The following is a 27,101-nucleotide window of genomic DNA, read 5'->3' as shown; positions in this document are numbered from 1 at the left end:
CAAACTAATCACCATCTTTAGACTTGCTAGCTGGTGTGGGGTTCCTCCCTTGTGTCCATCTCCATTTTGCCTTTGATTATTTGTTTGTGGTTGTAATTGCTTTTGATATGGCAAAGTCAGGAAATATTTGTAATTATGGTGTCTTTTCCCCTCAGACACTACTAAGATCACTCAGAAATAAGACCAACAATAGAAAGAAATAAATAACCTATGATGGGCCCATTTTTTTCAGAGTGAATGATCTGGATTTAGCCCATCAGACGGTATTAAATGCGTAGCTGGAAACAGAATGAATAGAACGGGAGTCCCCATTAAAGCCAATGATTAGTCTGTTCTATTCATTATATTTCTATGCGGTTATTCCTATGCGATAGGTGAAATAACTTTCTAAAAACGGCACCCTGGTGAAACTGTGGTACTTTAGCCTAATTTGAACAACAAGAAGCAGCGTTGTTTAAGCTGAGTTGAGCTGCTCAATATAACATGGCAGCTAGCTAGCAGTCTTGTGGTGGTGTGGAACACTAACCTGCACTCCTGCTACCTCGCAAGGTGAGCAGCCACTCACACTCATCTCTCCTCTGTTTCCCCATCCTCCTCCTCCTATTTCCCCATACCTCCCTCATCCCCCTTCGTCTTCCCATCTCTCTCCTCCAAGGTGCCAGCAGTGTCCCTGCCTTCTTTTCAGAGGACGACTCCCAGTCCAACGACTCAAGCGACTCGGACAGCAGCAGCAGCCAGAGCGACGACGTGGACCAGGAGACCTTCCTATTGGACGAGCCCTTGGAGAGGACCACCACTGCCTCGCACGTCAACAGCGCTGCCCAGGCGCCGCGCTCCATGCAGTGGGCTGTACGCAACACCCCCAGCCAGAGAGCCACAGGCAGCGCCCCCTCCAGCTCCTCCACCCCCGCTGGTCAGCACTAATACTACTACATACACAATCTGGGCCGTACGCACCAGGACTCTCATTGACACATCCAAGATGGACTGCATTTCGGGCAGTCTTGTATTGATTTTTTTAAAATGTATTTTGTCTGTCATTCTATCGCAAGAGCATATTGGACTGAGTCAGTGGGATGTTTTTTGGTGTTATGCTGTGGACTATGTTGATGAGGTCTGTCTGTGCTGATGCTCATGTCTCTGTGCCCAGCAGCGAGCTCCACAGGTCTGATCTACATCGACCCGTCCAACCTGCGGCGCAGCAGTGCCATCAGCACCAGCGCGGCCGCTGCGGCCGCAGCTCTGGAGGCCTCCAACTCATCCAGCTACCTGACGTCAGCCTCCAGTTTAGCCCGGGCCTACAGCATCGTCATCAGACAGATCTCTGACCTGATGAGCCTCATTCCTAAGTACAACCACCTGGTCTACTCCCAGTACCCTGCTGCAGTCAAACTCACCTACCAGGACGCTGTCAACCTGCAGGTGACACAGCCCACACACAGATCACATTGCATTATGTTACCTACCGATGGTCACTTGTTAGTGTCAAAGTATTTTATAGGATAATTATTCTGTTGTACCTATGGGATAAGAAGCAATATAAACACCTTTCTGAATGAAGTGACTCAAACCGTTTTGAGGAGATGCAAATTTGATTGACTTTTACACAAGTGTTATTGACGTTCTGACTGAAGCAACCTTCTCTGTGTGTTAAACTACCAGAACTTTGTTGAGGAGAAGCTGATCCCTACGTGGAACTGGATGGTGTCCATCATGGACTCTACAGAGGCTCAGCTGCGTTACGGCTCGGCCCTGTCCTCAGCTGGCGACCCCGGACACCCATCCCACCCCCTCCACGCCTCGCAGCACTCTGCCCGCAGGGAGCGCATGACTGCCCGCGAGGAAGCCAGCCTCCGCACCTTGGAGGGACGGAGGTCTGGGTAAAATAAGTCTAACCCAAAATAGTAGAATGTGTTATTGGCAATCAGCAGTGTTTCATAGGCCCCCACTAGTTTGCAATTGTTTATGGATTATATTTCAAGTCGCTATCTGTGCTGATGTGTGTGTTCCTTCCTCCCAGGCGTGCGGCCACTCTGCTGACAGTGCGTCAGGGGATGATGTCAGCGCGGGGAGACTTCCTGAACTACGCCCTGTCTCTGATGCGTTCCCATAATGATGAGCACTCTGACGTTCTGCCTGTGCTGGATGTGTGTTCTCTCAAACACGTGGCCTACGTCTTCCAGGCCCTCATCTACTGGATCAAAGCCATGAACCAGCAGACAACTCTGGACACGACACAGATGGACCGCAAGAGGTACTGACTCCCCTGGAATGGATGGACATGTTTACACTGACTCTTTCTCGAATGTCTTTTCTCCATTCCTCCATGATTCCTCACCTCTGACCTTGGCTTCTTCTGCAATGCTTTTTGAGAAGGAAGCGAGGACGTGAGGAATCAAGGAAAGCCTAATTGAGAAGGAGCCACTGACTCCCCTTAGAAAATGACCCGCATGTCAAATATTCAGTGTGATTTAACTCCATTCGTTTACCCCACAGGAGCCGTGAGATTCTGGAACTGGGACTGGACAATGAAGATTCTGAACATGAGAATGACGAGGACACCAATCAAAGTAAGTTCATCGAATTATGAATGATATGCTTTTATATTAGTGTGTTCTGTTTGAAGTGTTCTCATACAGGTGTCGTATTATTTTTCACCTCAGTTTGATAGCCATTTTAAGAGTTACTACTCCATTGACATGTGGAGCACTGTTAGGTTGTTTTCTGGTATTGGAAGGCAGACAAGCCAGAAGAAAGGCAGTTAGGCAGAAACGAGGCAAAAAGAAGAGGGCAGCTCCCAAAGGTACAGTTAAGTTCAGATTAGACAAACAGTTTTGCCCTTTTTGAGTCACTTAAATCTGACAAACGACACTTAAACTGTTTGCTCAATCAGCCACCTTTAGTCACTGTTAGTGAATCTACAGTGCTGTGAAAAAGTATTTGCCCCTTTTCTAATTTTCTCTACTTCTGCATATTTTTGATACTGAATGTTATCAGATCTTCAACCAAAACCTGATATTAGATAAAGGGAACCTGAGTGAACAAATAACACAATTACATACTAATTTTATAAACAAGGTTATGCAAAACACAATGCCCCTGTTTGAAAAAGTAATTGCCTCCTTACACTCAATAACTGGTCGTGCCACCGTTCGCTGTAATGACTCCAACCAAACTCTTCTGTAGTTGTTGATCAGTCTCACGTCGCTGTGGAGGAATTTTGGCCCACTCTTCCATGCAGAACTGCTTTAACGCTGCGATTTTTGTGGGTTTTCAAGTATTAACTGTTATTTTCAAGTCCTGTCGCAACAACTCAATTGGAATTAGATCTGGACTTAGACTAGACAAGGTATTTCCAAACTGGGGTACGCGCAATGCCATCAGGGGTACACCAAATAAAAGTGATTTCACATTTTCAAACAGTGCATTTTATATTTTCCAACGGGGCTATACATCTGGGTGTTTTTTTTATTTTTTATTAAAATGTTTTTTTTATAATTCTCGCCTGAGTAGCCTCGTTTCACTGCTAAAAATGGAATTAAAGCATCTAGTGTTCAGCGAAATAACACAATGTAAAATACAGGTAGCCTAGTCAAATAATTAACATCCAATCACATTAACCGTTACTCTCTCGCGGGTAACCTTCACTCTTGCGCGGACGTTTAGAAATAAAACATGGCAATTAGAAAAATAAGCAACAAGTTTTTTTATTTTTTTGCCAGAATAAAGACGACTTTCGAGTAGTAAGACGTGTATAAAAGCAACAGATACCATTTAATAAGAAGGGGCTAGAAGCATATTATATGGTGAGCTACTGAGTGGCTAGGACAGGCAAGCCCCATACTATTGTGGGGTAGAGGTCGACCGATTAATCGGAATGGCCGATTTAATTAGGGCCCATTTCAAGTTTTCATAACAATTGGAAATCGGTGTTTTTGGATGCTGATTTGGCCTATTTGTATTTTTTTTTTTTTTTTTTTTTTTTTATACCTTTATTTAACTATGCAAGTCATTTAAGAACACATTCTTATTTTCAATGACAGCCTAAGAATGGTGGGTTAACTGCCTTGTTCAGGGGCAGAACGACATTTTTACCTTGTCAGCTCGGGGATTCAATCTTACAACCTTACGGTTAACTAGTCCAACGCTCTAACCACCTGCTTTACATTGCACTCCACGAGGAGCCTGCCTGTTACGCGAATGCAGTAAGAAGCCAAGGTAAGTTGCTAGCTAGCATTAAACTTATCTTATAAAAAAACAATCAATCAATCATAATCACTAGTTAACTACACATGGTTGATGATATTACTAGTTTATCTAGCCTGTCCTGCGTTACATATAATCGCTTAGGTACACGTTGCTCCAACCATAAACATCAATGCCTTACTTAAAATCAATACACAAGTATATATTTTTAAACCTGCATATTTAGTTAATATTGCCTGCTAACATGAATTTCTTTTAACTAGGGAAAATGTGCCACTTGCAAACAGAGTCAGGGTATATGCAGCAGTTTGGGCCGCCGGGCTTGTTCCGAACTGTGAAGACTATTTCTTCCTAACAAAGACAGCCGACTTCGCCAAACGGGGGATGATTTAACAAAAGCGCATTTGCGAAAAAAGCACAATCGTTGCACGACAGTACCTAACCATAAACATCAATGCCTTTCTTAAAATCAATACACAGAAGTATATATTTTTAAACCTGCATATTTAGCTAAAAGAAATCCAGGTTAGCAGGCAATATTAACCAGGTGAAATTGTCATTTTGCGTTCATTGCTCGCAGAGTCAGGGTACATGCAACAGTTTGGGCCGCCTGGCTCGTTGCGAACTAATTTGCCAGAATTTTACGTAATTATGACATTGAAGGTTGTGCAATGTAACAGGAATATTTAGACTTAGGGATGTCACCCGTTAGATAAAATCCGGAACGGTTCTGTATTTCACTGACAGAAAATGTTTTGATGATAGTTTCCGGATTCAACCATATTAATGACCCAAGGCTCGTATTTCTGTGTGTTATTATGTTATAATTAAGTCTATGATTTGATAGAGCAGTCTGACTGAGCGGCGGTAGGCACCAGCAGGCTCGTAAGCGTTCATTCAAACAGCACTTTAGTGCGTTTGCCAGCAGCCCTTCGCAATGCATTGCGCTGTTTATGACTTCAAGCCTGTCAACTCCCAAGATTAGGCTGGTGTAACCGATGTGAAATGGTTAGCAGGTTGCGCGCTAATAGCGTTTCAAACGTCACTTGCTCTGAGACTTGGAGTAGTTTTTCCCCTTGCTCTACATGGGTAACGCTGCTTCGAGGGTGGCTGTTGTCGATGTGTTCCTGGTAGGAGCGAGGAGAGGGACGGAAGCTGTACTGTTACACTGGCAATACTAAAGTACCAATATGAACATCCAATAGTCAAAGGTATATGAAATGCAAATCGTATAGAGAGAAATAGTCCTATAATTCCAATAATAACTACAACCTAAAACTTACCTGGGAATATTGAAGACTCATGTTAAAAGGAACCACCAGCTTTCATATGTTCTCATGTTCTGAGCAAGGAACTTAAACGTTAGCTTTCATACATGGCACATAATGAAATTTTACACCAAATGGAACATGTTTCATTATTTATTTGAGGCTAAATTGATTTTATTGATGTATTATATTAAGTTAAAATAAGTGTTCATTCAATATTGTTGTAATTGTCAATATTAGAAAAAAAAATAAAAAATTGGCCGAATTTTTTTATTTTTAATGTAATTTTTTATTTTTTTTTAATCGGCATCGGGTTTTTTGGTTCCTCCAATAATCGGTATCGGCGTTGAAAAATCACAATCGGTCGACCTCTATTGTGGAGGACTTCATTCTTCCTGCTGCCGTGGATAAGGCTGGGACAATGCTGGGGAAAAGGCCAAAAAAGCTATACAGACAATTTCTTCATCAAACAACACTTTCACGACGCATCAGTGAATTATATGCATTACAGCTGGATGAGTCAACAGATGTGGCGGGCCTGGCACAGCTCCTGGTATGTCCGTTACGTTTTATGGGGGGTCAATTAAGGAAAACCACTGGAAACCAGGACATGAGAGGATATTTTTAAAGCAAGGCCCCTGAACTCTCGTGTAGTTTCTGCATTATGCAATGATATGGGCAGCGACCATGTAACGCTTTTACAACATACAGAATTCCGCTGGTTATCAAGGGGCAAAGTATTGACACTTTTTTTTTTTTTTTTTTTTAATTTGGAGACGAGCTTAGTTTTATTTACTGACCATTTTCACTTGTCTGACCGCTTGCATGATGACTAGTTTCTCATACGACTGGCCTATCTGGGTGATGTTTTATCTCGCCTGAATGATCTGAATCTAGGATTACAGGGACTCTCCAACTATATTCAATGTGCGGAACAAAATTGAGGCTATGATTAAGAAGTTCGATTCCCACGGGTGGGCCAGTACAATTGTTTATTTTTTTTTATTTTTTTTAAATGTATGAAATGTATGCATTCACTACTGTAAGTCGCTCTGGATAAGAGCGTCTGCTAAATGACTAAAATGTAAATGTAAATTGGAGCTCTTTTCTGTCTACATTAACAAGGACAACACACAGGTCTTTCCTGTGTGCAAATGAACTCAAGCTTACGGACAATGTCAAATGTGATGTAGCGAAGCACCTGAGTGAGCTGGGTGCTCAATTACGCAGGTACTTTCCGAAACGGACGACACAAACTAGATTCGTTATCCCTTTCATGCCCTGCCTCCAGTCCACTTACCTGATATCTGAACAAGAGAGCCTCATCAAAATTGCAATGATATTCTGTGAAAATGTAATTTAATTTAATGCCAGATTTCTGCAAAGGGCTGCGCTCAGAGTTTCTTCCCTTGGCAAATCGAGCTGTTAAGACTGATGCCCTTTGCAACCACGTACCTATGTGAGAGTGGATTCTCCGGCCTCACTAGCATTAAAACTAAATACAGGCACAGACTGTGGGAAATGATTGAAGACTGCAATGTTGGGTTGTATTGGAGAGACTCGGAGTTATGTGCATCCTTTCAAGCACACCCTTCTCATTAACCTGTGGTGAGTTATTCACCATTTTTGATGAATAAGGTTTTATATGTAAGATGGTTAAATAAAGAGCAAAATTGTTGATTATTATTTGTGCCCTGGTCCTATAAGAGCTCTGTCACTTCCCACGAGCCGGGTTGTGACAAACTGACTCATTCTAATGTTTAATGAATGTATTGTATTGTGGCAGGCTTACAATGATGGCAAAAAAACATTTGAGAGTGCGCTGACCCTGGTGTTAGAGGGGGGATGCAGCTGGAGGTTGAATGTTTTAAGAGGTACGGGACTATTAAAAAGTTTGGGAACCACTGGGCTAGACCATTCCAAAACTTAAAATGTGTAGTTTTTTTTGGCCGTTTTCATGTAGACATGATTGTGTGTTTTGATCATTGTCTTGCTGCGTGACCCAGTTGCGCTTCAGCTCACAGACGGATGGCCTTACATTCTCCTGTAGAATTCTGGTACAGAGCAGAATTTATGGTTCCTTCTATTAAGGCAAGTCGTCCAGGTCTTGAGGCAGCAAAGCATCCCCAAACTAGCTTCTAAAGGTAAGCAGGGTTGGTCCTGATATGTCCCTGGATGGGATTCCAGATGCTGCTGGGAGTGGTGTTGAAGGGCCAGTAGGAGGCACCCTTTCATCCGGTCTAAAAAAATTGCCCTGTGTAGGGTGCTGTCTTTCGGGATGGGATGTTAAATGGGTGTCCTGACTCTGGTTACTAAAGATCCCATGGCATTTATTGTAAGAGTAGGGGTGTCATGTAGCAACAGCACGTCATCAGAAACCGACGTATGTTGTTGAACGCTGTCGAACGCTGAAACCTGAAGTAAAGACCTCGGTTTAAAAGCCTGCGGCTCTGTTGGGCTACATTTTTGTGAGCGCCGCTATCTCTCCCGGGATCCTGCAAGATTCCGTATAGGGGGAGAGACACGAAAGCCTAGCTGGCTCGGCGTTCTCAAATGGAGGCCACTATTGAAAGTTTCCAGCGTTACAGGAGCTGTGTTTACTTTGCTTTGTTACGGGGCAATGTGGACCACGCTGACTTTCAATGTAGCAACTGCTTGCTTGCGGAGGACTACAGGAGTGAAGTAGCTACTCTTAACAAGCAAGTAGCAAACCTACATAAGCTGCTGGGGAACCCACGGCCACCTACTTTTTCCTTCCACCCCAGTAGCTGGACGGCACTCTGGTCTGGTGGAAGTTTTGCCGCCGTGTTGGCTCTCCACAGCCGACTGGCTGGTGCTAGGCAGGGTTCCATCCCCGACGGGTTACCCCCTTCCCTGGGGAACGGAGCTGATCTCGACCCAACCATCCATGGAGGTACGTCACTTGGCGTGGAAGTCGAAGAAGGCGTTCTCTGGCAACGAGGGTCTCATGGAGATGTTGAACCTGGAACTGACACGGACCAAAAACAGCTTTGCCGCCCTGGATCCAGAGGTTCCGGCACCTTGGTCCTTGGTGGCTTCTCAAACAAGATCGGATCCGGAGGTACCTGCGTCTTCGTCCTCAGTTCTGTCTCCCTCTCCGGTGGCTTCTACCTCAGGTTCAGATCCTCGGAGCTCCCAGCCTCACCAGACAGTGACGCTGCCTGAGAGACCGGCCCATTCAACATCACCAGCTGTCATCATAGGCAGCTCTATGGTAAGAAACATCTCGGTCCCCAAGGCAAAAACCCTGTGCTAGCCAGGAGCACAAGTACAGGACATAAGGCTGCTTCCGTCTGTTCTACCACAGATGCCCAGAGCTGACACTGTCATAGTCCATGTGGGGTCAAACGACATCAGGAGGGCTAGCTCGGAACATTTGAAATTGGATTTTAAAGAACTGATTTTAGCATTAAAGGACTCCAAAACACGACCAATAACTTCAGGTCCAGTGCCATCGTGTGAAAGATTCAGCAGACTGCTGGCATTACACATCTGGCTAAAGGACTACTGTAGCTCTGCTGGAGTCACTTTTATTGTTAACTTTGACACCTTCTGGAAACAGAAGATACTCTACAAGAATGACGGAGTCCATCCAAATCATCTTGGCTCCTGGACTGTCCACGCATTTCAAGGCTGTGTTAAAACAATGACTGGTAAATGATCCAAGACCAGCTCAGTTAATCCCTACCATTGTGACAATGAGTCGTCATAATGCTGCATCAAATGTACATGATCTTAGGGGCATTGGCAAACGCAATGCAAGTAATTTAATTTATGTACCCCCTAATTGCACCAAATGCATCCGTTTATCCTACAGCTATTGTAAGCAGTAGTCATGAGCCTATAAACCAGAGTTACACTGTTAGCACTGAGGCGGTGTTAATAATAGGAAGACCACTTTATGCAGCTCACCCTGCACTATCCGCTCCAATGGAAATAACATGAGTAAGTCTACCTCTGTTTTTAATGCTTTACTGGGAAGCTTATCAATCAAGCAACCCAGAAAAGTGCTTAAAAATAGCCCATATTAACATATGTAGCCTAAGAAACAAGGTCCATGAAGTCAATGACTTGCTTGTAACAGATTACATTCATATTCAATCTCAAACTCACTTAGATAACACCTTTGATACAGCGGTAGCAATACATGGTTATAACATCTACCGAAAAGCCAACGGAGGCGATGTTGCAATCTATATTCAGAACCACATTCCTCTAAAGCTTAGAGATGATCTAATGTTAAATACTGTCGAAGTAATATGGCTACAGGTTCATCTGCATCACCTAAAGCCCATTCTTGTGGGAAGCTGCTATAGACCACCAAGTGCTAACAGTCAGTATCTGGATATGTGAAATGCTTGATAATATATGTGATATCAACAGAGAAGTGTATATATTCTGGGTGATTTAAATATTGACTTGCTATCATCAAGCTGCCCACTCAGGAAAAAACCTTGAACTGTAACAAGTGCCTGCAACCTGGATCAGGTTGTCAGTCAACCTGCCAGGGTAGTTACAAACAGCACAGGAATTAAATCATGTATTGATCACATCTTTACTAATGCTGCAGATATGTGCTTTAAAGTAGTATCCAAATCCATATAATGGAGTGATCACAATATAATAGCAATATCTAGGAAAACTGAAATTCCAAAGGCTGGGCCTAATAAAGTGTATGAAGTCATACAATAAGTTTTGTTGATGTAAAGAATATTTGCTGGTCTGTGGTGTGTAATGAGGAGCAATCAGACGCTGCACTTGATGCATTTATGAAACTACTTATTCCAGTTACTAATAAGCACATTAAGAAAATGACTGTAAAAACTGTTTAAATCCCCTTGGATTGATGAGGAATTGAGAAATTGTATGGTTGAGCGAGATGAGGCAAAAGGTATGGCAATTAAAGTCTGGCAGTCCAACTGATTGGCAAACGTACTGCAAATTTAAGAAAATGTGACTAAACTAAATTCACTATGAAACAAAGATAAAGAACGATAGTAAAAAGCTTTGGGGCACCTTAAATGAAATTTGGGGGGGGGGGAAGCTTACTCGGCTCCTTCAGTCATTGAATTGGATGACTCATTCATCACAAAGCCTACTGATATTACTTGAATGACTTTTTCATTGGCAAGATAAGCAAACTTAGGGATGACATGCCAGCAACAAACGCTGACACTACACATCCAAGTATATCGGACCAAATTATGAAAGACAAGAAGAGAATTGTACTTTTGAATACCGTAAAGTCCGTGTGGAACGAGGTGAAAAAATTGTCTGTCAGACCCTGGTGGCTTGTCATTGTTGATAATCTAGATAGAAAATTACTGAGGATAATGGCAGACGATATTGCCACTCCTACTTGACACATCTTTAATTTAAGCCTACTAGAGAGCGTGCGCCCTCAGGCCTGGAGAGAAGCTAAAGTCATTCCGCTACCCAATAATAGTAAATCCCCCTTTACTGGCTCAAATAGCCGACGAATCAGCCTGTTACCAACCCTTAGCATTGTATCTGGTCAAACAAATTGACAACAGAATTTCAGCATGCTTATAGGGAAGGACACTCAACAAGCACAGCACTTACAAATTACTAATTGGCTGAGAGAAATTTATAAGATGATTGTGGGGCCTGTCTTGTTAGACTTCGGTGCAGCTTTTGACATTATCGATCATAGTCTGCTGCCAGAGAAACTTATGGCTTTACACCCCCTGCTATATTGTGGATAAAGAGTTACCTGTCAAACAGAACAGAGGGTGTTCTTTAATGGAAGCCTCTCAAATATAAACCAGTTAGAATCAGGAATTCCCCAGGGTAGCTGTTTAGACCCTTGCTTTTTCCCCAATATTTTTTCAATTTTTACTAACGACATGCCACTGACTTTGAGTAAAGCCAGAGTGTCTATGTATGCGGATGACTCAACACTATACACGTCAGCTACTATGGTGACTGAAATGACTACAACACTCAACAAAGAACTGCAGTTAGTTTCAGAGTGGGTGACAAGGAATAAGTTGGCCATAAATATTTCTAAAACTAAAAGCATTGTATTTGGAAAAAACACTCACTAAACTCTAATCCTCAACTTAATCTTGTAATGTGGAAATTGAGCAAGTTGAGATGACTAAACTGCTTGGAGTAACCCTAGATTGTAAACTGTCATGGTCAAAACATATTGATGCAGTAGTAGCTAAGATGGAGAGAAGTCTGTCTATAATAAAGTGATGCTTTGCCTTAACACTATCAACAAGGCAGGTTCTACAGGCTCTAGTTTTGTCGCACCTTGACTACTGTTCAGTCGTGTGGTCAGGTGCCACAAAAAAGGACTTAAATAAATTGCAATTGGCTCAGACCAGGGCAGCATGGCTTGCCCTTGGATGTACACAGAGCTAATATTAATAATATGCATGTCAATTTCTCCTGGCTGAAAGTGGAGGAGAGATTGACTTCATCACTACTTTTATTTATGAGCTGTCTAAACTACTGGCACACAGCTTGGACACCCATGCATACCCCACAAGACATGCCACGAGGGCCCTTTACAGTCCAAGTCCAGAACAGTCTATGGGAGACACACAGTACTACATAAAGCCATGACTACATGGAACTCTATTCCACATCAAGTAACTGATGCAAGAAGTCAAATTAGATTAAAAAAAAACACCTTATGGAACAGCGGGGACTGTGAAGCAACACAAACATTGGCATAGACACATGCATGTGTATATACACAATAACGTACGCACTATACAGACACATGGATTTAGTACCGTAGATATGTTGTAGTGGTGGAGTAGGGGCCTGAGGGCACACAGTGTGTTGTGAAATATAAATGTATTGTATGTTTTTTAAATTGTTTAAACTGCCTTAATTTAGCTGGACCCCAGGAAGAGTAGCTGCTGCTTTGGCAGCAGCTAATGGGGATCCATAATAAATACAAATCTCAGGGTCCTGGCTAATTTCCCCAATCTGTCCATCATACCATCACGGTCACCTAATCATCCCCAGCTTTCTATGGCTCATTCACCCCCCCCCCCCCCCTCCTGTAACTATTTCCCAGGTCGTTGCTGTAAATGAGAATGTGTTCTCAGTCAACTTACCTGGTAAAATAAGGGTTCAACAAAAAAAATAAACATGCTTGACCATTGGATAAAGGTCTTACTATGGAATGCAGTGTTTGGTTTTCGGCAGGCGTAATGGGACCCACGTCATCCAAAAAGTTATACTTTTGACTCATCTGTCCATAGAAATTTCATTCTTCAGGTGCTTTTTGGCTAACTTGAGTCCACTTTTTGGATGAGATGGGTCCCATTATGTCTGGTGAAAACCAAACACTGCATTCCACAGTAAGAACCTCATACCAACAATCAAGCGTGGTGGTGGTGGTGGTAGTGTGATGGTTTGGGGATGCTTTGCTGCCTCAGGACCTGGATGACTTGCCTTAATGGAAGGAACCATGAATTCTGCTCTGTATCAGAATTTTACAGAAGAATGTCAGGCCATCCGTCTGTGTTGAAGCTGAAGCGCATCTGGGTCATGCAGCAAGAAAATGATCTAAAATACACTATCCTCCATGAAAATGGTTAAAACGACATTTTTAGTTTTGGAATGGCTTAGTCAAAGTCCAGACCTAATCCTAATTGAGACAATGTTGTGGTAGGACTTGAAATGAGCAGTTCGTGAAGCCACAAAGGTTGCTGAGCTAAAGCAGTTCTGCATGCAAGAATGGGCCAAAATTCCTCCACAGCGTTGAGTGACTTATCAACAACTACAGGAAGCATTTGGTTGCAGTCATTGCAGCTAAAGGTGGCACAACCAGCTATTGAGTGTAAGGGGGCAATTACTTTTCCACACAGAGGAATTGGGTGTTGCATCACTTTGTTAATTAAATAAATGAGTATACATTTTGGTTTTGTTAACTCGGGTTCCCTTTTATCTAATATTAGATTTTAGTTGAAGTTCTGATAACATTCTGTAGCAAAAATGGAGAATATCAAAAAGGGGGCAAATACTTTAACACGTCACTTTAGGTCATGGCTCTCCGTACCTGTTCATGGAGAGCTACCCTCATAGGTTTCACTCCAACCCCAGTTAAGTAACCTGATTCAGATTATCAACCAGCTAATTATTAGAATCGGGTGCGTGTGATTACAGTTGCCGTGAACCTGCAGGACGGTAGCTCTCCAGGAACTGGGTTGAAGAGCCCTGATATAGGTGATAGGCGGCAGTTTGAACTATGTACATATTTTTTTTGGCCAGTCTTTCCCAGTGATCTTTTGCAGTGTGGAGAAATGCAGGGAAGCAGTGCTGACCTCTCTCCCTCTCAGGTTCCACGCTCCAGGATAAGGAGGATGACCCGGTCCCCGCTGAGACGGGACAGAACCACCCGTTCTTCCGCCGCTCTGACTCCATGACCTTCCTGGGCTGTATCCCCCCCAACCCCTTCGAGGTCCCCCTGGCGGAGGCCATCCCCCTGGCAGACCAGCCTCACCTCCTGCAGGTTAGTGCATTTCTTTCATAGGTCGTTATCAATAAAACGTCACAATAGTGCAGAGCGTTAGATTTGGCTGCTGGGGGGCAAAGAGACCCCCAGCTCCACTAAAACCATTGACAAGTACATGCTGTTTTTAAGGGATTGTTAACTATTTGGTTTTAATATCATCACCTTGAAGAGCATAGTCAGAACTACACAGTTCTGATTATTCCACATTTAGCTCTATCAGAGTTAAACAACAAGTAACTGCATGTTTTTCATGATCAGTAAACATCAATTGATCATGTATTTTCAGATACATGAGGGTAACCTATCATTTGACATCTAGCTAGCTAAGCAAACTGTCACTTGGCTTGCTTCATCAGAGGTTCGGCTTTTGGAAAGTGCTTGACATCGGCAAGTCCTCGTCAAATTGTCATTTGGACTACTGTCGTCACCTCTATAGATGCCAAGCAAATTAAACAATATTAGGATATAGTCTTCTAGTTTATCCCCTGAAAGTGAGCTTGTTAACTAGCCATATTGATGTCATGTTATTGGCTAGCCAATTTGACGGGGTCCATAAATCATGTTTGTCAGCAGCAATTGCGATTTAACTTATGGATGGTGGCAGTATTGAGTCGCTTGGATGACTGACGTGCCCAGAGTAAACTGCCTCCTACTCACTCCCAGAAACTAAGATATGCATATTATTAGTAGATTTGGATAGAAATCATTCAAACAGTTTTAGAAACTTCAGAGTGTTGTCTGTGAGTATAACAGAACTCATATGGCAGGCAAAAACCTGAGAAAATCCAACCAGGAAGTAAGTTGTAGTTCTATCTAATCCCTATTCAAACTACAGTGTCTGTGGGGTCATTTTGCACTTCCTAAGGCTTCCATTGGCTGTCAACAGCCTTTAGAAACTTGTTTCATGCGTCTCCTGTTACTGGGCAGAGAATAGGAGCTCAGTCTATCAGTGGACTGCCTGGGACCAGTGAGTTGTTTACTACATGGGCACGTTTGGCGCGCCGCTCCTTCTTTTTCTTCTGTAATGAATACGCTATTGTCCGGTTGGAATATTATCGGCGTTTTATGTTAAAAAGACTCTACGGATTGATTGTAAACATCGTTTGACACGTTTCTACGAACGGTAATGGAACTATTTGACTTTTTGTCTCTTGTTTTACGCTCACGCGTTATGCCTTTGGATAGTGATCTGTACGCACGAACAAAACGGAGGTATTTGGACATAAATATGGAGTATTTCGAACAAAAATAACATTTCTTGTGGAAGTAGGAGTCCTGGTAGTGCATTCCGACCAAGATCAGCAAAGGTAAGGGAAGATTTATAATGCTAATTCTGAGTTTAGTTGACTCCAGAACTTTGCTAGTATCTGTATAGCTTGCTTTGATGGTTGAGCTCTGTACTCAGAATATTGAAAAATGTGCTTTTGCCGAAAAGCTATTTTAAAATCTGACACAGCGGTTGCATTAAGGAGTAGTATGTCTATAATTCTTTCAATAACTGTTGTAAATTTTATCAACGCTTTATGAGTATTTTTGTAAATTGATGTGCTCATTCAACGGGAGTTTTGGTGGGAATACATTTTCTGAACATCACGCGCCAATGTAAAATGGGGTTTATGGATATAAAGATGAACTTTATCGAACAAAACATGCATGTATTTTGTAACATTGAGTCCTGGGAGTGTCATCTGATGATCATCAAAGGTTAGTAATTAATTTTAGCTGACTTTCTGTTTTTTGACGCCTCTCCTTGCTTGGAAAAGGGCTGTGGTTTTTCTTGTTTAGGTGCTGTCCTAACATAATCTAATGTTTTGCTTTCGCCGTAAAGCCTTTTTGAAATCGGACACTGGTTAGATTAAGGAGAATCTTATCTTTAAAATGGTGTTTAATACTTGTATGTTTGAGACATTTTAATTGAGATTTTTGTTTTGAATTTGCCGCCGTGCACTTTCACTGGCTGTCGTCATATCGATCCCGCTAACGGGATTCAAGCCATAAGTTTTAAACACCAAAAAATGTTAAAGGGTTTATGTTAGCTAACTTCACTAAGTAGGTCTCTGATGGTTGGAGAAAAAAAGTACATAAGGTCTACTTAGCACTATGTTTAGCCAACTGTACAACGTTTCTACCTGTAGCTTGCAAAGTAAACGTCACACCAATTTGTAAGTCGCTCTGGATAAGAGCGTCTGCTAAATGACGTAAATGTAAATGTAAATTATCAGCTAACAATAGGCTTACATCGGCAAATGTGCCCCTCTGCTGCTTGACAGGCAGAGCCCACAAAGGATGGGGAAATGAACCTAAACCACTCATACTTATCACATATAGTTAGTTCACTTTTCACTCAAATATCTAACTAAAGGTTATTGAGAGACGTCAGGGTAGCCTCAACATATCTGAAATGACATGACCAATTGATGTTTACTGATCATGACAAGCATGGTTACTTGCTGTTTAACTCAGAGCTGAATGTGGAATAATCTGAACTGTGTAGTTCTGACTATGCTTTTCATGAGGTTAAGATATTACAACCAAATAGTTTTAACATTTATTTAACAACCCCTTAAACGGATATTAGTTGTCAATGGTTTTAGCGGCACTGGGAGTCTCCTTGGCCCCCAGCAGGCAAATCTAAAACTCTGCACCTTATTATGACATTTTATTGATTACTATATAAGAGGGAAATTCAATTAAAGTTTAATTAAAGTGACATGTGCAGGTGAAGTCCTAACGGGCTCCCAAAACAGCCTCTTCTGTATAATCCTTAATGCAGTGTAATTGATGCAGACAGTAATTGTTAACACAGCTATAGAGCTTCTTTGCCTACTTAACCCTTTATGGGGCAAGCAGTGCAATATACACTAGAAGTCAATAAATCCACCACTACCAATATGTTGTTAATCTCTGTTTTTAGTTTGTTACAATAATATGACGCTGCAACTTATTTTACATTTTTCTACCTCCCAGCCCAATGCAAGGAAGGAGGATCTGTTTGGCCGTCCTAGTCAGGGCCTGTACTCGTCCTCATACACAGCAAGCAAAGGCCTGGCCGAGGCCACCCTGGACCGCAGCTGCCTGGAGGTTAACATGGGCTCCTCTCAGGTATACAAAACGACCTGCCCGCCCTGCTCTAATACGCTTATCATGCATCCTTCCTTTATCCCTCATCCCTTCAATCAACATGCATCCTTCCCTCATCCCCCCCCTTCCCTCCTTTCTTGAAAGAATCACTGGTCTAACATGGCTGGATTGGTGAAAGCAATGCAATGGAAACTGGAAAGCTTGCTAATGCCAATCCATGTTAGATCAGTGATTAGTACTTCATGGAAGGAAAGATGCATCAAATTATTGGAGCAGAGCCACAGTCTTCACAGTACATTTCCATCATTAAAAAAAACCCATTCATTATAGCACCATTCACCACAACCACAGCTGTGTTGTGTCCTACAGATCCTACCCACCAAGATGTCCTACTCAGCCAACCTGAAGAACGTGATGAGTATGGAAACTAGTCAGCGCGGCAGAGAGGACCAGCCCATGGACCAGGAGCTAGTGGCTCCAAAGCCAGGCCCCTCACCCCACGACCTAGCTGCCCAGCTGAAGAGCAGCCTCCTGGCTGAAATAGGCCTCACTGAGAGCGATGGACCCCCGCTCCCTTCCTTTAGGTATGGTACACGTGGCTAGTAAATAAATGAAAATCCCATCTAGGTTTGCTTTCTCAGGTCGCTCTCTTTTTGCTTCAGTACGGAAACAATGAATATAGTTGGGTTACGAAAATAAATTAAAACGTTCTCCCTCTTTGCGTCTTACAACTGCATATGTAAATGTTCCTTACGCTCCCATCTTTGGTATTAACATCTCTGTGCCCTCTCCTGTGTTTTCCAGACCCCACTGTAATATTAACCAGGAAGTATATCATCTCTCTGTCCTCTCCAGACCCCACTGTAGTTTCATGGGGATGGTGATCTCCCATGACATGCTGCTGGGCCGCTGGCGTCTGTCTCTGGAGCTGTTCGGACGCGTCTTCATGGAGGACGTTGGAGCAGAGCCTGGATCGGTATGCACACTCAGGGATTGGTGTTTAAACACTTATACTGTATTATATTTACAGTATTTCCCCTGCCCCAAACCATTAATACAATGAAATCCACAAAAATATACAGCTAGACAGACAAAATAAAGAAAAATACCATTACCAAGATGATGGGCTAGACAGTTTATGAATTGCCTGGCTGGGCTGTTGAACAGCGCATTGATGATTCAAATGGAACTGTTAACAGGCTTTACCTGTGGATTATCGTGAATAACTAACAGCTATTAACCAATCAGCATCCAGGATCCAAATGTACGCTTTTAGAACGGTAGACAAGTCACTACAGCTTTCTGTCCCCAGATCTTGACAGACAAACATGTAATAAAGAAAAGTACAATTACCAAGATGAGATCAGGACTAAAAAACATCTGTTAAACATTAAAAACAGTTGACGATCTAACCAGACATTTAATCCTGCCTGTCTGATCCCGTCCCCAGATCCTGACCGAGCTGGGGGGCTTTGAGGTGAAGGAGTCTAAGTTCCGCCGGGAGATGGAGAAACTCCGTAACCTCCAGTCTCGTGACCTGGCCCTGGAGGTGGACCGTGACCGTGACCAGCTGATCCAGCAGACCATGAGGCAGCTCAACACCCACTTTGGCCGGCGCTGCACCACCACACCCATGGCTGTGCACCGCGTCAAGGTCACCTTCAAGGACGAGCCGGGCGAGGGTAGTGGCGTGGCCCGTAGCTTCTACACGGCCATCGCCCTGGCCTTCCTGTCCAATGACAAGCTGCCCAACCTGGACTGTGTGCAGAGCGTCAGCAAGGGCATGCAGGCCAGCAGTACGTGTCATCACGATTACAACTCAAGTATGACATTGAGTATGAAACTACTAGCGTCAATTTATTAATTACTTAACCCAAATGGCAGTTTAACATGGTGGCTGTGACAACTTGCTGGTACCACCACTCTGGGGGAAGCAAGAGGAATTTCAGAAGAGAACAGAGATATATCTTTCCTAAAGTCTCCCTCTGTGTGTAGATCTGATGCAGCGGCTGAGGAACAGAGACCGGGAGAGGGAGCGGAGGAGTGGAGGGCTCCGAGCCGGCTCTAGGAGAGACCGAGACAGGTGAGACCAACCTCCCTGCCCACCAACCCTGTGGTTGTAGTGTGTTATTAGGACATGTTGCCTTTCAGAAAACATTTGACCTTCATGTGTTAGGCTGGAGTTAAACAAAGCAACTTTCAAGCAAATTTAGTTGCAGTTAGAGGTTGCAAGTGACATCTCAAGCAACTTTGCTGATACACGAAGTAACTCAAACGTGATTGAAATTGCGTGCAAAAGCCAATCAAATTGAAGCTGCTATTGTCATTATGGTTTGAGAAGTCGTATCTCACCTAATGTCATCTGCTGCATTACGTCATGATTTTACTAATTATTGTTTATCGAACCGTATGGTTGTTGTATAAGAATGGATTTGGACAAAATGCTGTCTGTACACTAGCTAGCTAGTCAAAATGACCAAGCTAGCAATGAACTAAGTTAGCTAGTGCAGTTAATGTTGGACAATTTCAGTTGAAACTGGTCTGACAGGTCTGGGTTCACTTCAAAAATGACATTGACTACCAAACCATGTACATTAACTGTGACTTCCCATGATGCCAATATTTATTTACAGCTCCCGTTTGGCTAATGTCTCTTCTACCAACCTTGATCACGGTTCCCGCAGCACTGACAGCTGTGTTGACATGACAACTGGGTCGGAGTTCCGAACCTTCAAATGGATCATGTGCGACGCATTCATTTTGATTGGCTGTTGCTTGCAACTAGTGCACAAAGTATAATAATTTTTTTTGCAACTGGATGCAACCACGTTATAGATTCATTGCTTATCAGTTGCTGGTGGTGTTACACAAAGCAATACAAATGCAACATAGTTTGAAAGTTGTAACTAAAGCCTTCTACATCTCTCTACTCAACTACACCGATTGAAAATATTACCCTACTGAGCCGAGCCAAACCTAGCTGGCCTGGTTACGCATCCACCATAGGTTCTGGCCTGCACTGCATTGTCTCACGTTGGATAACATGGCGGCCGTCTGCACTGATCTGTCTGAACTCGCAGACACTCATGGATAGCTAAAAATAAGTCCGGTTACAATATGCTGTCCTAACATTCGAAAATGTTACCAAGGTGACATCATCCACTGAAACCCTGTTCATCCTCAAGAGTCAGTTAATCTTACCAAAAACGATAAACCTGTAGCAAATTTTTTTTTTTTTAAGTAATGAGGATGTCTTCACTACCTAATTCTATATCTAGCTAAGGTGTATTGTGGTGGTAGAATCCATATTTATGAAATGATTTATGTACGAACATTTCTAATCAATCCATATGAAAAGACAGGGATGCTAATGTTAAGTTCATGTTTTAAGTATCCCTATATTTCTGTTATTACGGGGCTATCACTCAGTCAAGAGTGTGCCTGCGCAGGGAGTCTTGTGGTTGATGGACCTAGCCTAGAGTGGAATGGCTACCTTGTAGTGTGTTCATACGGTATAGTAAACTTTGTTAAACTGGAACCTTGTCATTTCGAGTTAACAGCTAACACCAGTTCACACACTCAATGCTGAATACTCACTCTAGCTATGCACATGAGTTTTCATGATATTTGTTCTGCTGTGATTAGTGCGCCGAGTTATACAGCACAGCTGACTGTGACTCTGCAACGTTATCACGTTGGCTAAATGTTACAAAGTAGCGAGGCACAATGGCAGTTGTCTGTTGCATACATGCTGATTTCTGAGAGCAGTCCCATAACTTTGGTTCTGTACAACTTAATCAACAAGCTGTTAAACTAGCTACCATATGGCCATTCAAACAAGCTTGTACTAGGCTGTTAGCTGGTGCATGGTTTGCCGTAGTAGCCAGAATTAGGAACTAGTGTTGAGCAAAATATAGTTTTATAGATGAGTTCCACGTCCTACAAGACCGATCGGTTGAGGGACGAGCATTGATCTGGCGTAAGACAATGGCCTGCACTGGCCAGTTTGGTTCGGGTCGGCACGATGGTGTAGAATGTTTGAGGGCGCTAGCTAACCTTCCCTTCTGTGTGTGTTCCAGGGACTCGAGGAGACAGCTGTCCATTGACACCCGACCCTTCAGGCCAGCCTCGGAGGGGAACCCCAGTGACGAACCTGACCCCCTACCTGCCCACAGACAGGCCCTGGGAGAGAGGCTGTACCCCCGCGTCCACGCTATGCAGCCGGTACCTACCAGCTTTACAACACTTTAATTAGAATTAGATTATCTTATATACACTGCTCAAAAAAATAAAGGGAACACTTAAACACATCCTAGATCTGAATGAAATAAATAATCTTATTAAATACTTTTTTCTTTACATAGTTGAATGTGCTGACAACAAAATCACACAAAAATAATCAATGGAAATCCAATTTATCAACCCATGAGGTCTGGATTTGGAGTCACACTCAAAATTAAAGTGGAAAACCACACTACAGGCTGATCCAACTTTGATGTAATGTCCTTAAAACAAGTCAAAATGAGGCTCAGTAGTGTGTGTGGCCTCCACGTGCCTGTATGACCTCCCTACAACGCCTGGGCATGCTCCTGATGAGGTGGCGGATGGTCTCCTGAGGGATCTCCTCCCAGACCTGGACTAAAGCATCCGCCAACTCCTGGACAGTCTGTGGTGCAACGTGGCGTTGGTGGATGGAGCGAGACATGATGTCCCAGATGTGCTCCTTTGGATTCAGGTCTGGGGAACGGGCGGGCCAGTCCATAGCATCAATGCCTTCCTCTTGCAGGAACTGCTGACACACTCCAGCCACATGAGGTCTTGCATTAGGAGGAACCCAGGGCCAACCGCACCAGCATATGGTCTCACAAGGGGTCTGAGGATCTCATCTCGGTACCTAATGGCAGTCAGGCTACCTCTGGCGAGCACATGGAGGGCTGTGCGGCCCCCCGAAGAAATGCCACCCCACACCATGACTGACCCACCGCCAAACCGGTCATGCTGGAGGATGTTGCAGGCAGCAGAACGTTCTCCACGGCGTCTCCAGACTCTGTCACGTGCTCAGTGTGAACCTGCTTTCATCTGTGAAGAGCACAGGGCGCCAGTGGCGAATTTGCCAATCTTGGTGTTCTCTGGCAAATGCCAAACGTCCTGCACGATGTTGGGCTGTAAGCACAACCCCCACCTGTGGACGTCGGGCCCTCCTACCACCCTCATGGAGTCTGTTTCTGACCGTTTGAGCAGACACATGCACATTTGTGGCCTGCTGGAGGTCATTTTGCAGGGCTCTGGCAGTGCTCCTCCTGCTCCTCCTTGCACAAAGGCGGAGGTAGCGGTCCTGCTGCTGGGTTGTTGCCCTCCTACGGCCTCCTCCACGTCTCCTGATGTACTGGCCTGTCTCCTGGTAGCGCCTCCATGCTCTGGACACTACGCTGACAGACACAGCAAACCTTCTTGCCACAGCTCGCATTGATGTGCCATCCTGGATGAGCTGCACTACCTGAGCCACTTGTGTGGGTTGTAGACTCCGTCTCATGCTACCACTAGAGTGAAAGCACCGCCAGCATTCAAAAGTGACCAAAACATCAGCCAGCAAGCATAGGAACTGAGAAGTGGTCTGTGGTCACCACCTGCAGAACCACTCCTTTATTGGGGGTGTCTTGCTAATTGCCTATAATTTCCACCTGTTGTCTATTCCATTTGCACAACTGCATATGAAATTTATTGTCAATCAGTGTTGCTTCCTAAGTGGACAGTTTGATTTCACAGAAGTGTGATTGACTTGGAGTTACATTGTTGTTTAAGTGTTCCCTTTATTTTTTGGAGCAGTATATAAATGCATTATCCATTCATTATCTAATCTAAAATATCGATCTATATACAATCAACAAGGAATACTGTATGTGATGGGTGGTGAATAAGTGAAAACCTCAGGACTGTCTACAGAATTTGACTGACTGGTGTTGTTCCTTCCTCTCCAGGCGTTTGCCAGTAAGATCACAGGGATGCTGCTGGAGCTCTCTCCAGCCCAGCTGCTGTTGCTCCTGGCCAGTGAGGACTCTCTCAGGGCCAGGGTGGAGGAGGCCATGGAGCTGCTCATTGCACATGGAAGGTATAGTACAGTGTCCTATTCACCACTCTGTCATTTTGTTCTCAAAATAGCACCCTGCTCAGTGCGTTACTTTTGACCAGAGCCCCTTTATGCTAAATAGGCAAAAAGGTGCCATTTGGGATGCATCGTCACCATACACAATTTCAAGGATGCCCTCTTGGCCAGGTCTCCCTTGTGAAAGCTTTTTTTTTTTTTTTTACCTCAATAGGACAACCTGGTTGGATAAAAATAAAGGATAACCTGACTAGAACCCCTCTCTCCTTCCACAGGGAAAATGGCGCTGACAGCATACTGGACCTGGGTCTCCTAGAGGCTCCTGAGAAAGCACAGGTAAGCTTCAGCTCTCTGTCTCTGGTCCCAGCATGCCTCAGCTCTGTGGTCCAGGAACACAAGTCATTAGACATGCCTGTAAGAAAGTTGTATGAAGAATAAAAGTAATGTGGCCTTCAGCCTCATGACATTAACTTACTGGTTAGAATTCTGACTGTGGCTGTTTTTAGAGGTTTACTATAACATAATAGAAATATTCACTTCATGATCACCCACTGATATTATGCTCTAATAGTAACAGGATATAGGGGACTGTTTGTCAACATTTCAGCCTTAGCAACCTTTCTCAAGACCAGTCACTTACATTTTTCTGGGTGGCACTGATTTTAATAATTTTACACTGTAATAACCAAAAATGTGTCAATTATTGTCAATTACGAATAAAGTTCCTAATTTCCTGGTTGTAGCAGCAGGAGAACCGTAAGCGTCATGGCTCCACCCGTAGTGTGGTGGACATGGAGCTGGACGACCCTGAAGACGGAGATGACAACGCTCCCCTGTTCTACCAGCCTGGGAAGAGAGGCTTCTACTCTCCCCGGCCCGGCAAGAACACGGAGGCCAGGCTCAACTGCTTCAGGAACATCGGCAGGTAAGTCCTAGCGTCCTATTCCCTTTATTGTGCAACCAGGACCCATAGGGAACAGGGGGCCATCTGGAGTGCAGCCACTATTTATTCGTATTCAGGGATAAAAAAACGAAATTACAATTATATGTAGCCTACCTGAAAAGTTCTCTCTTTTTCTTCTTCTCCAGAATACTAGGGCTGTGTCTGCTGCAGAATGAGCTCTGTCCAATTACCTTGAACAGACATGTCATCAAGGTGCTGCTCGGCAGAAAGGTAATGATTTCCACTGTTATATGGGCACTGTTGTACACTGCAATATTGAAACCGCTACATCTGGACTTGTACACGGATAGAATTCTCATCAGTATGTGTGTCTGTGAGCAGGTGAATTGGCATGACTTTGCCTTTTTTGACCCGGTAATGTACGAGAGCCTGCGACAGTTGATCCGTCACTCTCAGGCTGGAGAGGCGGAGGCTGTGTTTGCAGCCATGGACCTGGCCTTCGCCATAGACCTGTGTAAGGAGGAAGGGGCTGGACAGGTAAAGAACTCACAGGGAGAATATTTCACATGCGGTCAACTCAACTCAGGAAGTGCACTTAAGATACGTTTTCAGTCCCGATTTTTCATTTCGTTATATTTTTGCAATCGCCTGACTGCATGCTCTGGTTTTAATGCACTCTGTCACAACTGGCATTTCACTGTACTTGTGCATGCAACATTAAACATTTGAAACTGCCAGGTTTTGCATTTATCAGAAGTTGACTGTTTTGAAAAGCCCTCTATTCTGCCGTCTAATTGTGACAGAATGTTATGAAACATGGCATTACATTATTGACATGGTGTCTGCTGTCCATGGCTATATCAGGTGGAGCTGCTGTCAGGTGGGGTCAACATGCCTGTGACTCCTCTCAACGTTTACGAATACGTGAGAAAGTACGCCGAACACAGGATGCTGGTGGTTGCTGAGCAACCTCTTCATGTGAGTTGTACACTGTATACAAGTGAATTAACATTCACTATAATAAGGGGAACCAAGTGAGGCATTCTGTATGGAGTTAGGTCTAAAGTTAGCCTGGTCCCAGATCTGTTTTTGTTTTTGGCATTTCATAGGAGTTTCCAAAACAGCAAATCGGACACCAGTCTAAAGCTGGAGTAGGGATAAGCCTAGATGTGTACAGAGACAATGTTGTAGAGTGTAAATTTGTGAGATTAATACCTTGTTCTGTCTCAGCTGATGAGAAGGGGATGGATGTGTACTGTATATAAAGATGACATTTAATATTAATACTGTTTTGTCTCTTTCAGGCGATGAGGAAGGGTCTGTTGGATGTCCTTCCTAAGAACGCCCTGGAGGACTTGACAGCTGAGGACTTCAGGCTGCTGGTCAACGGCTGTGGAGAGGTCAACGTGCAGATGCTCATCAGCTTCACTTCCTTCAATGATGAATCTGGTACAAAGACCTTGGCCCGTATTCACAAAGAATCTCAGAGTATGAGTGCTGATGTAGGATCAGTTTTGCCTTTTTGATCACAATGAATAAGATTATATGGATGGGGAGACCTGCTCCTAGAACTGTAAAACCTGGATGTATTTAGTTTTCCTTTGGTTATTGATCCTCACCCTAACACTTTTAGCTATGCAGTTGGAAGTCTTGTAACAAAAATACATTTGTACTTTTACATGACTTAAATGTGTTTGAGTTTATGGTTTTTATTCCATGATTGAGTCACTTATTTGTGTTATCCCACTCTGAATCTCAACAGGGGAAAATGCTGATAAATTGTTGCAGTTCAAACGCTGGTTTTGGTCCATCGTGGAGAAGATGAGCATGACTGAGAGGCAAGATCTGGTAAGAAATTATTTTCACTACCTGATGCAGCCCCAGTTTGTAATTTTTATCTGCACAAACTCAAATATAAATTCCAATACAATCTGATTCCTCTCCCTCTCTGCAGGTGTACTTCTGGACCTCCAGTCCGTCTCTGCCAGCCAGTGAGGAAGGCTTCCAGCCCATGCCCTCCATCACCATCAGGCCTCCGGACGACCAGCACCTGCCCACGGCCAACACCTGCATCTCGCGCCTCTACGTTCCACTCTACTCCTCCAAACAGATTCTAAAACAGAAACTCTTACTAGCCATTAAGACCAAGAACTTTGGTTTTGTGTAGAGGTTGACAAACATGTTTACCTGTTGTGTAATATTTACCTAGTTCAATTTTTGTAGATTTGTTTTTTGTCTATACAATTTTATGGAATTCGAAGAAAATACAAAAATGCTGTCGCTCCCCTGGCGGTTATTTTGTTTGTGTTGTGAACACAGACGGCTTGTTCTTATTTTATTTTAATTTTTTTAGTTCTGAAGGTAATATACATTCCTGCATTGGCTTTGTAAAGTTGAAGCCCTCTGCTCTATTGGCTTAAACCTTTACTTCCCAGGAATTTGGCTCGACAGCAAACTGTGCCGAAGCTCAGCCAAAGAGGACCGCAGTAGAAGTATTTAAAAAGTTAAAGCATAAAAAAACACACTGTGATTATGATTTTGTTCCTTGCCCTAAACAGAATACTTACTATCACTGACAGTTCGCTGCTGCCTTGGTGGAAAGTCATTATTTTTCTTGTAAAGGGGGAGTAGGGAATTTCAAAATAAACTTGGATGCAAATGATCATTTTAGTCTCTTGATTGTTGTAGAATGTATTTCTGAATATGGTTTAAATCGATGCCCTCACAATAAGTGCTAGGCATGCTGATAATCTGGTTTTAGGAACTTTACGAAGACTGCAATTCTTTAGATTGTGGGAAGACACCCAAGCATACAATAAAACAGGCCACAAATTCTACTTGTGGGCAGCAAAAGTTTGGTTCAAGATATGTGATTCATCATTGGGTATAGTTTTTTTTAATCAAATATTCTAGTCCAGGACCACCATTCTTAATCTGTCTGGGGATAGTCGTCATGATTTCAGAGGGACGCCTCCTTCCATGATGACGTTGCACCAATCGTAGAACGGGATGCTGCTA

At 43.4% G+C, this 27,101-nt stretch overlaps 1 protein-coding gene across 21 annotated transcripts in view; it reads left to right on the top strand.

The window, feature by feature from the left end:
* The window catches only part of LOC106579145 (E3 ubiquitin-protein ligase UBR5), a 49,617-nt gene extending 22,871 nt beyond the window's left edge, over positions 1 to 26,746 (top strand). For 8 of the 21 annotated variants that reach the window (XM_082961701.1, XM_082961677.1, XM_082961684.1 and 5 more), the window contains 22 exons: positions 656 to 913; positions 1,151 to 1,422; positions 1,663 to 1,880; positions 2,021 to 2,254; positions 2,497 to 2,570; positions 2,717 to 2,803; positions 13,820 to 13,992; positions 16,963 to 17,097; positions 17,446 to 17,660; positions 17,932 to 18,052; positions 18,527 to 18,911; positions 19,072 to 19,159; positions 21,156 to 21,300; positions 23,055 to 23,185; positions 23,455 to 23,515; positions 23,923 to 24,104; positions 24,269 to 24,353; positions 24,465 to 24,620; positions 24,948 to 25,061; positions 25,388 to 25,571; positions 25,846 to 25,931; positions 26,038 to 26,746. In XM_082961701.1, the coding sequence (XP_082817827.1) occupies positions 656 to 913; positions 1,151 to 1,422; positions 1,663 to 1,880; positions 2,021 to 2,254; positions 2,497 to 2,570; positions 2,717 to 2,803; positions 13,820 to 13,992; positions 16,963 to 17,097; positions 17,446 to 17,660; positions 17,932 to 18,052; positions 18,527 to 18,911; positions 19,072 to 19,159; positions 21,156 to 21,300; positions 23,055 to 23,185; positions 23,455 to 23,515; positions 23,923 to 24,104; positions 24,269 to 24,353; positions 24,465 to 24,620; positions 24,948 to 25,061; positions 25,388 to 25,571; positions 25,846 to 25,931; positions 26,038 to 26,250 (3,617 nt within the window). In that variant the 3' untranslated portion in view covers positions 26,251 to 26,746. The remainder of the gene's footprint in view (positions 1 to 655; positions 914 to 1,150; positions 1,423 to 1,662; positions 1,881 to 2,020; positions 2,255 to 2,496; positions 2,571 to 2,716; positions 2,804 to 13,819; positions 13,993 to 16,962; positions 17,098 to 17,445; positions 17,661 to 17,931; positions 18,053 to 18,526; positions 18,912 to 19,071; positions 19,160 to 21,155; positions 21,301 to 23,054; positions 23,186 to 23,454; positions 23,516 to 23,922; positions 24,105 to 24,268; positions 24,354 to 24,464; positions 24,621 to 24,947; positions 25,062 to 25,387; positions 25,572 to 25,845; positions 25,932 to 26,037) is intronic. The other 13 variants (XM_082961704.1, XM_082961695.1, XM_082961660.1 and 10 more) reach the window with 12 other exon arrangements.
* Positions 26,747 to 27,101: the final 355 nt, after the last annotated feature.

This window comes from Salmo salar, chromosome 02 (genome assembly GCF_965601325.2).
Source record: "Salmo salar chromosome 02, fSalSal1, whole genome shotgun sequence".
Classification (NCBI taxonomy): Eukaryota; Metazoa; Chordata; class Actinopteri; order Salmoniformes; family Salmonidae; genus Salmo; species Salmo salar.
The sequence above is the reverse complement of the archived record's forward strand: the minus strand, read 5'-3'. Positions and strand labels throughout refer to the sequence as shown.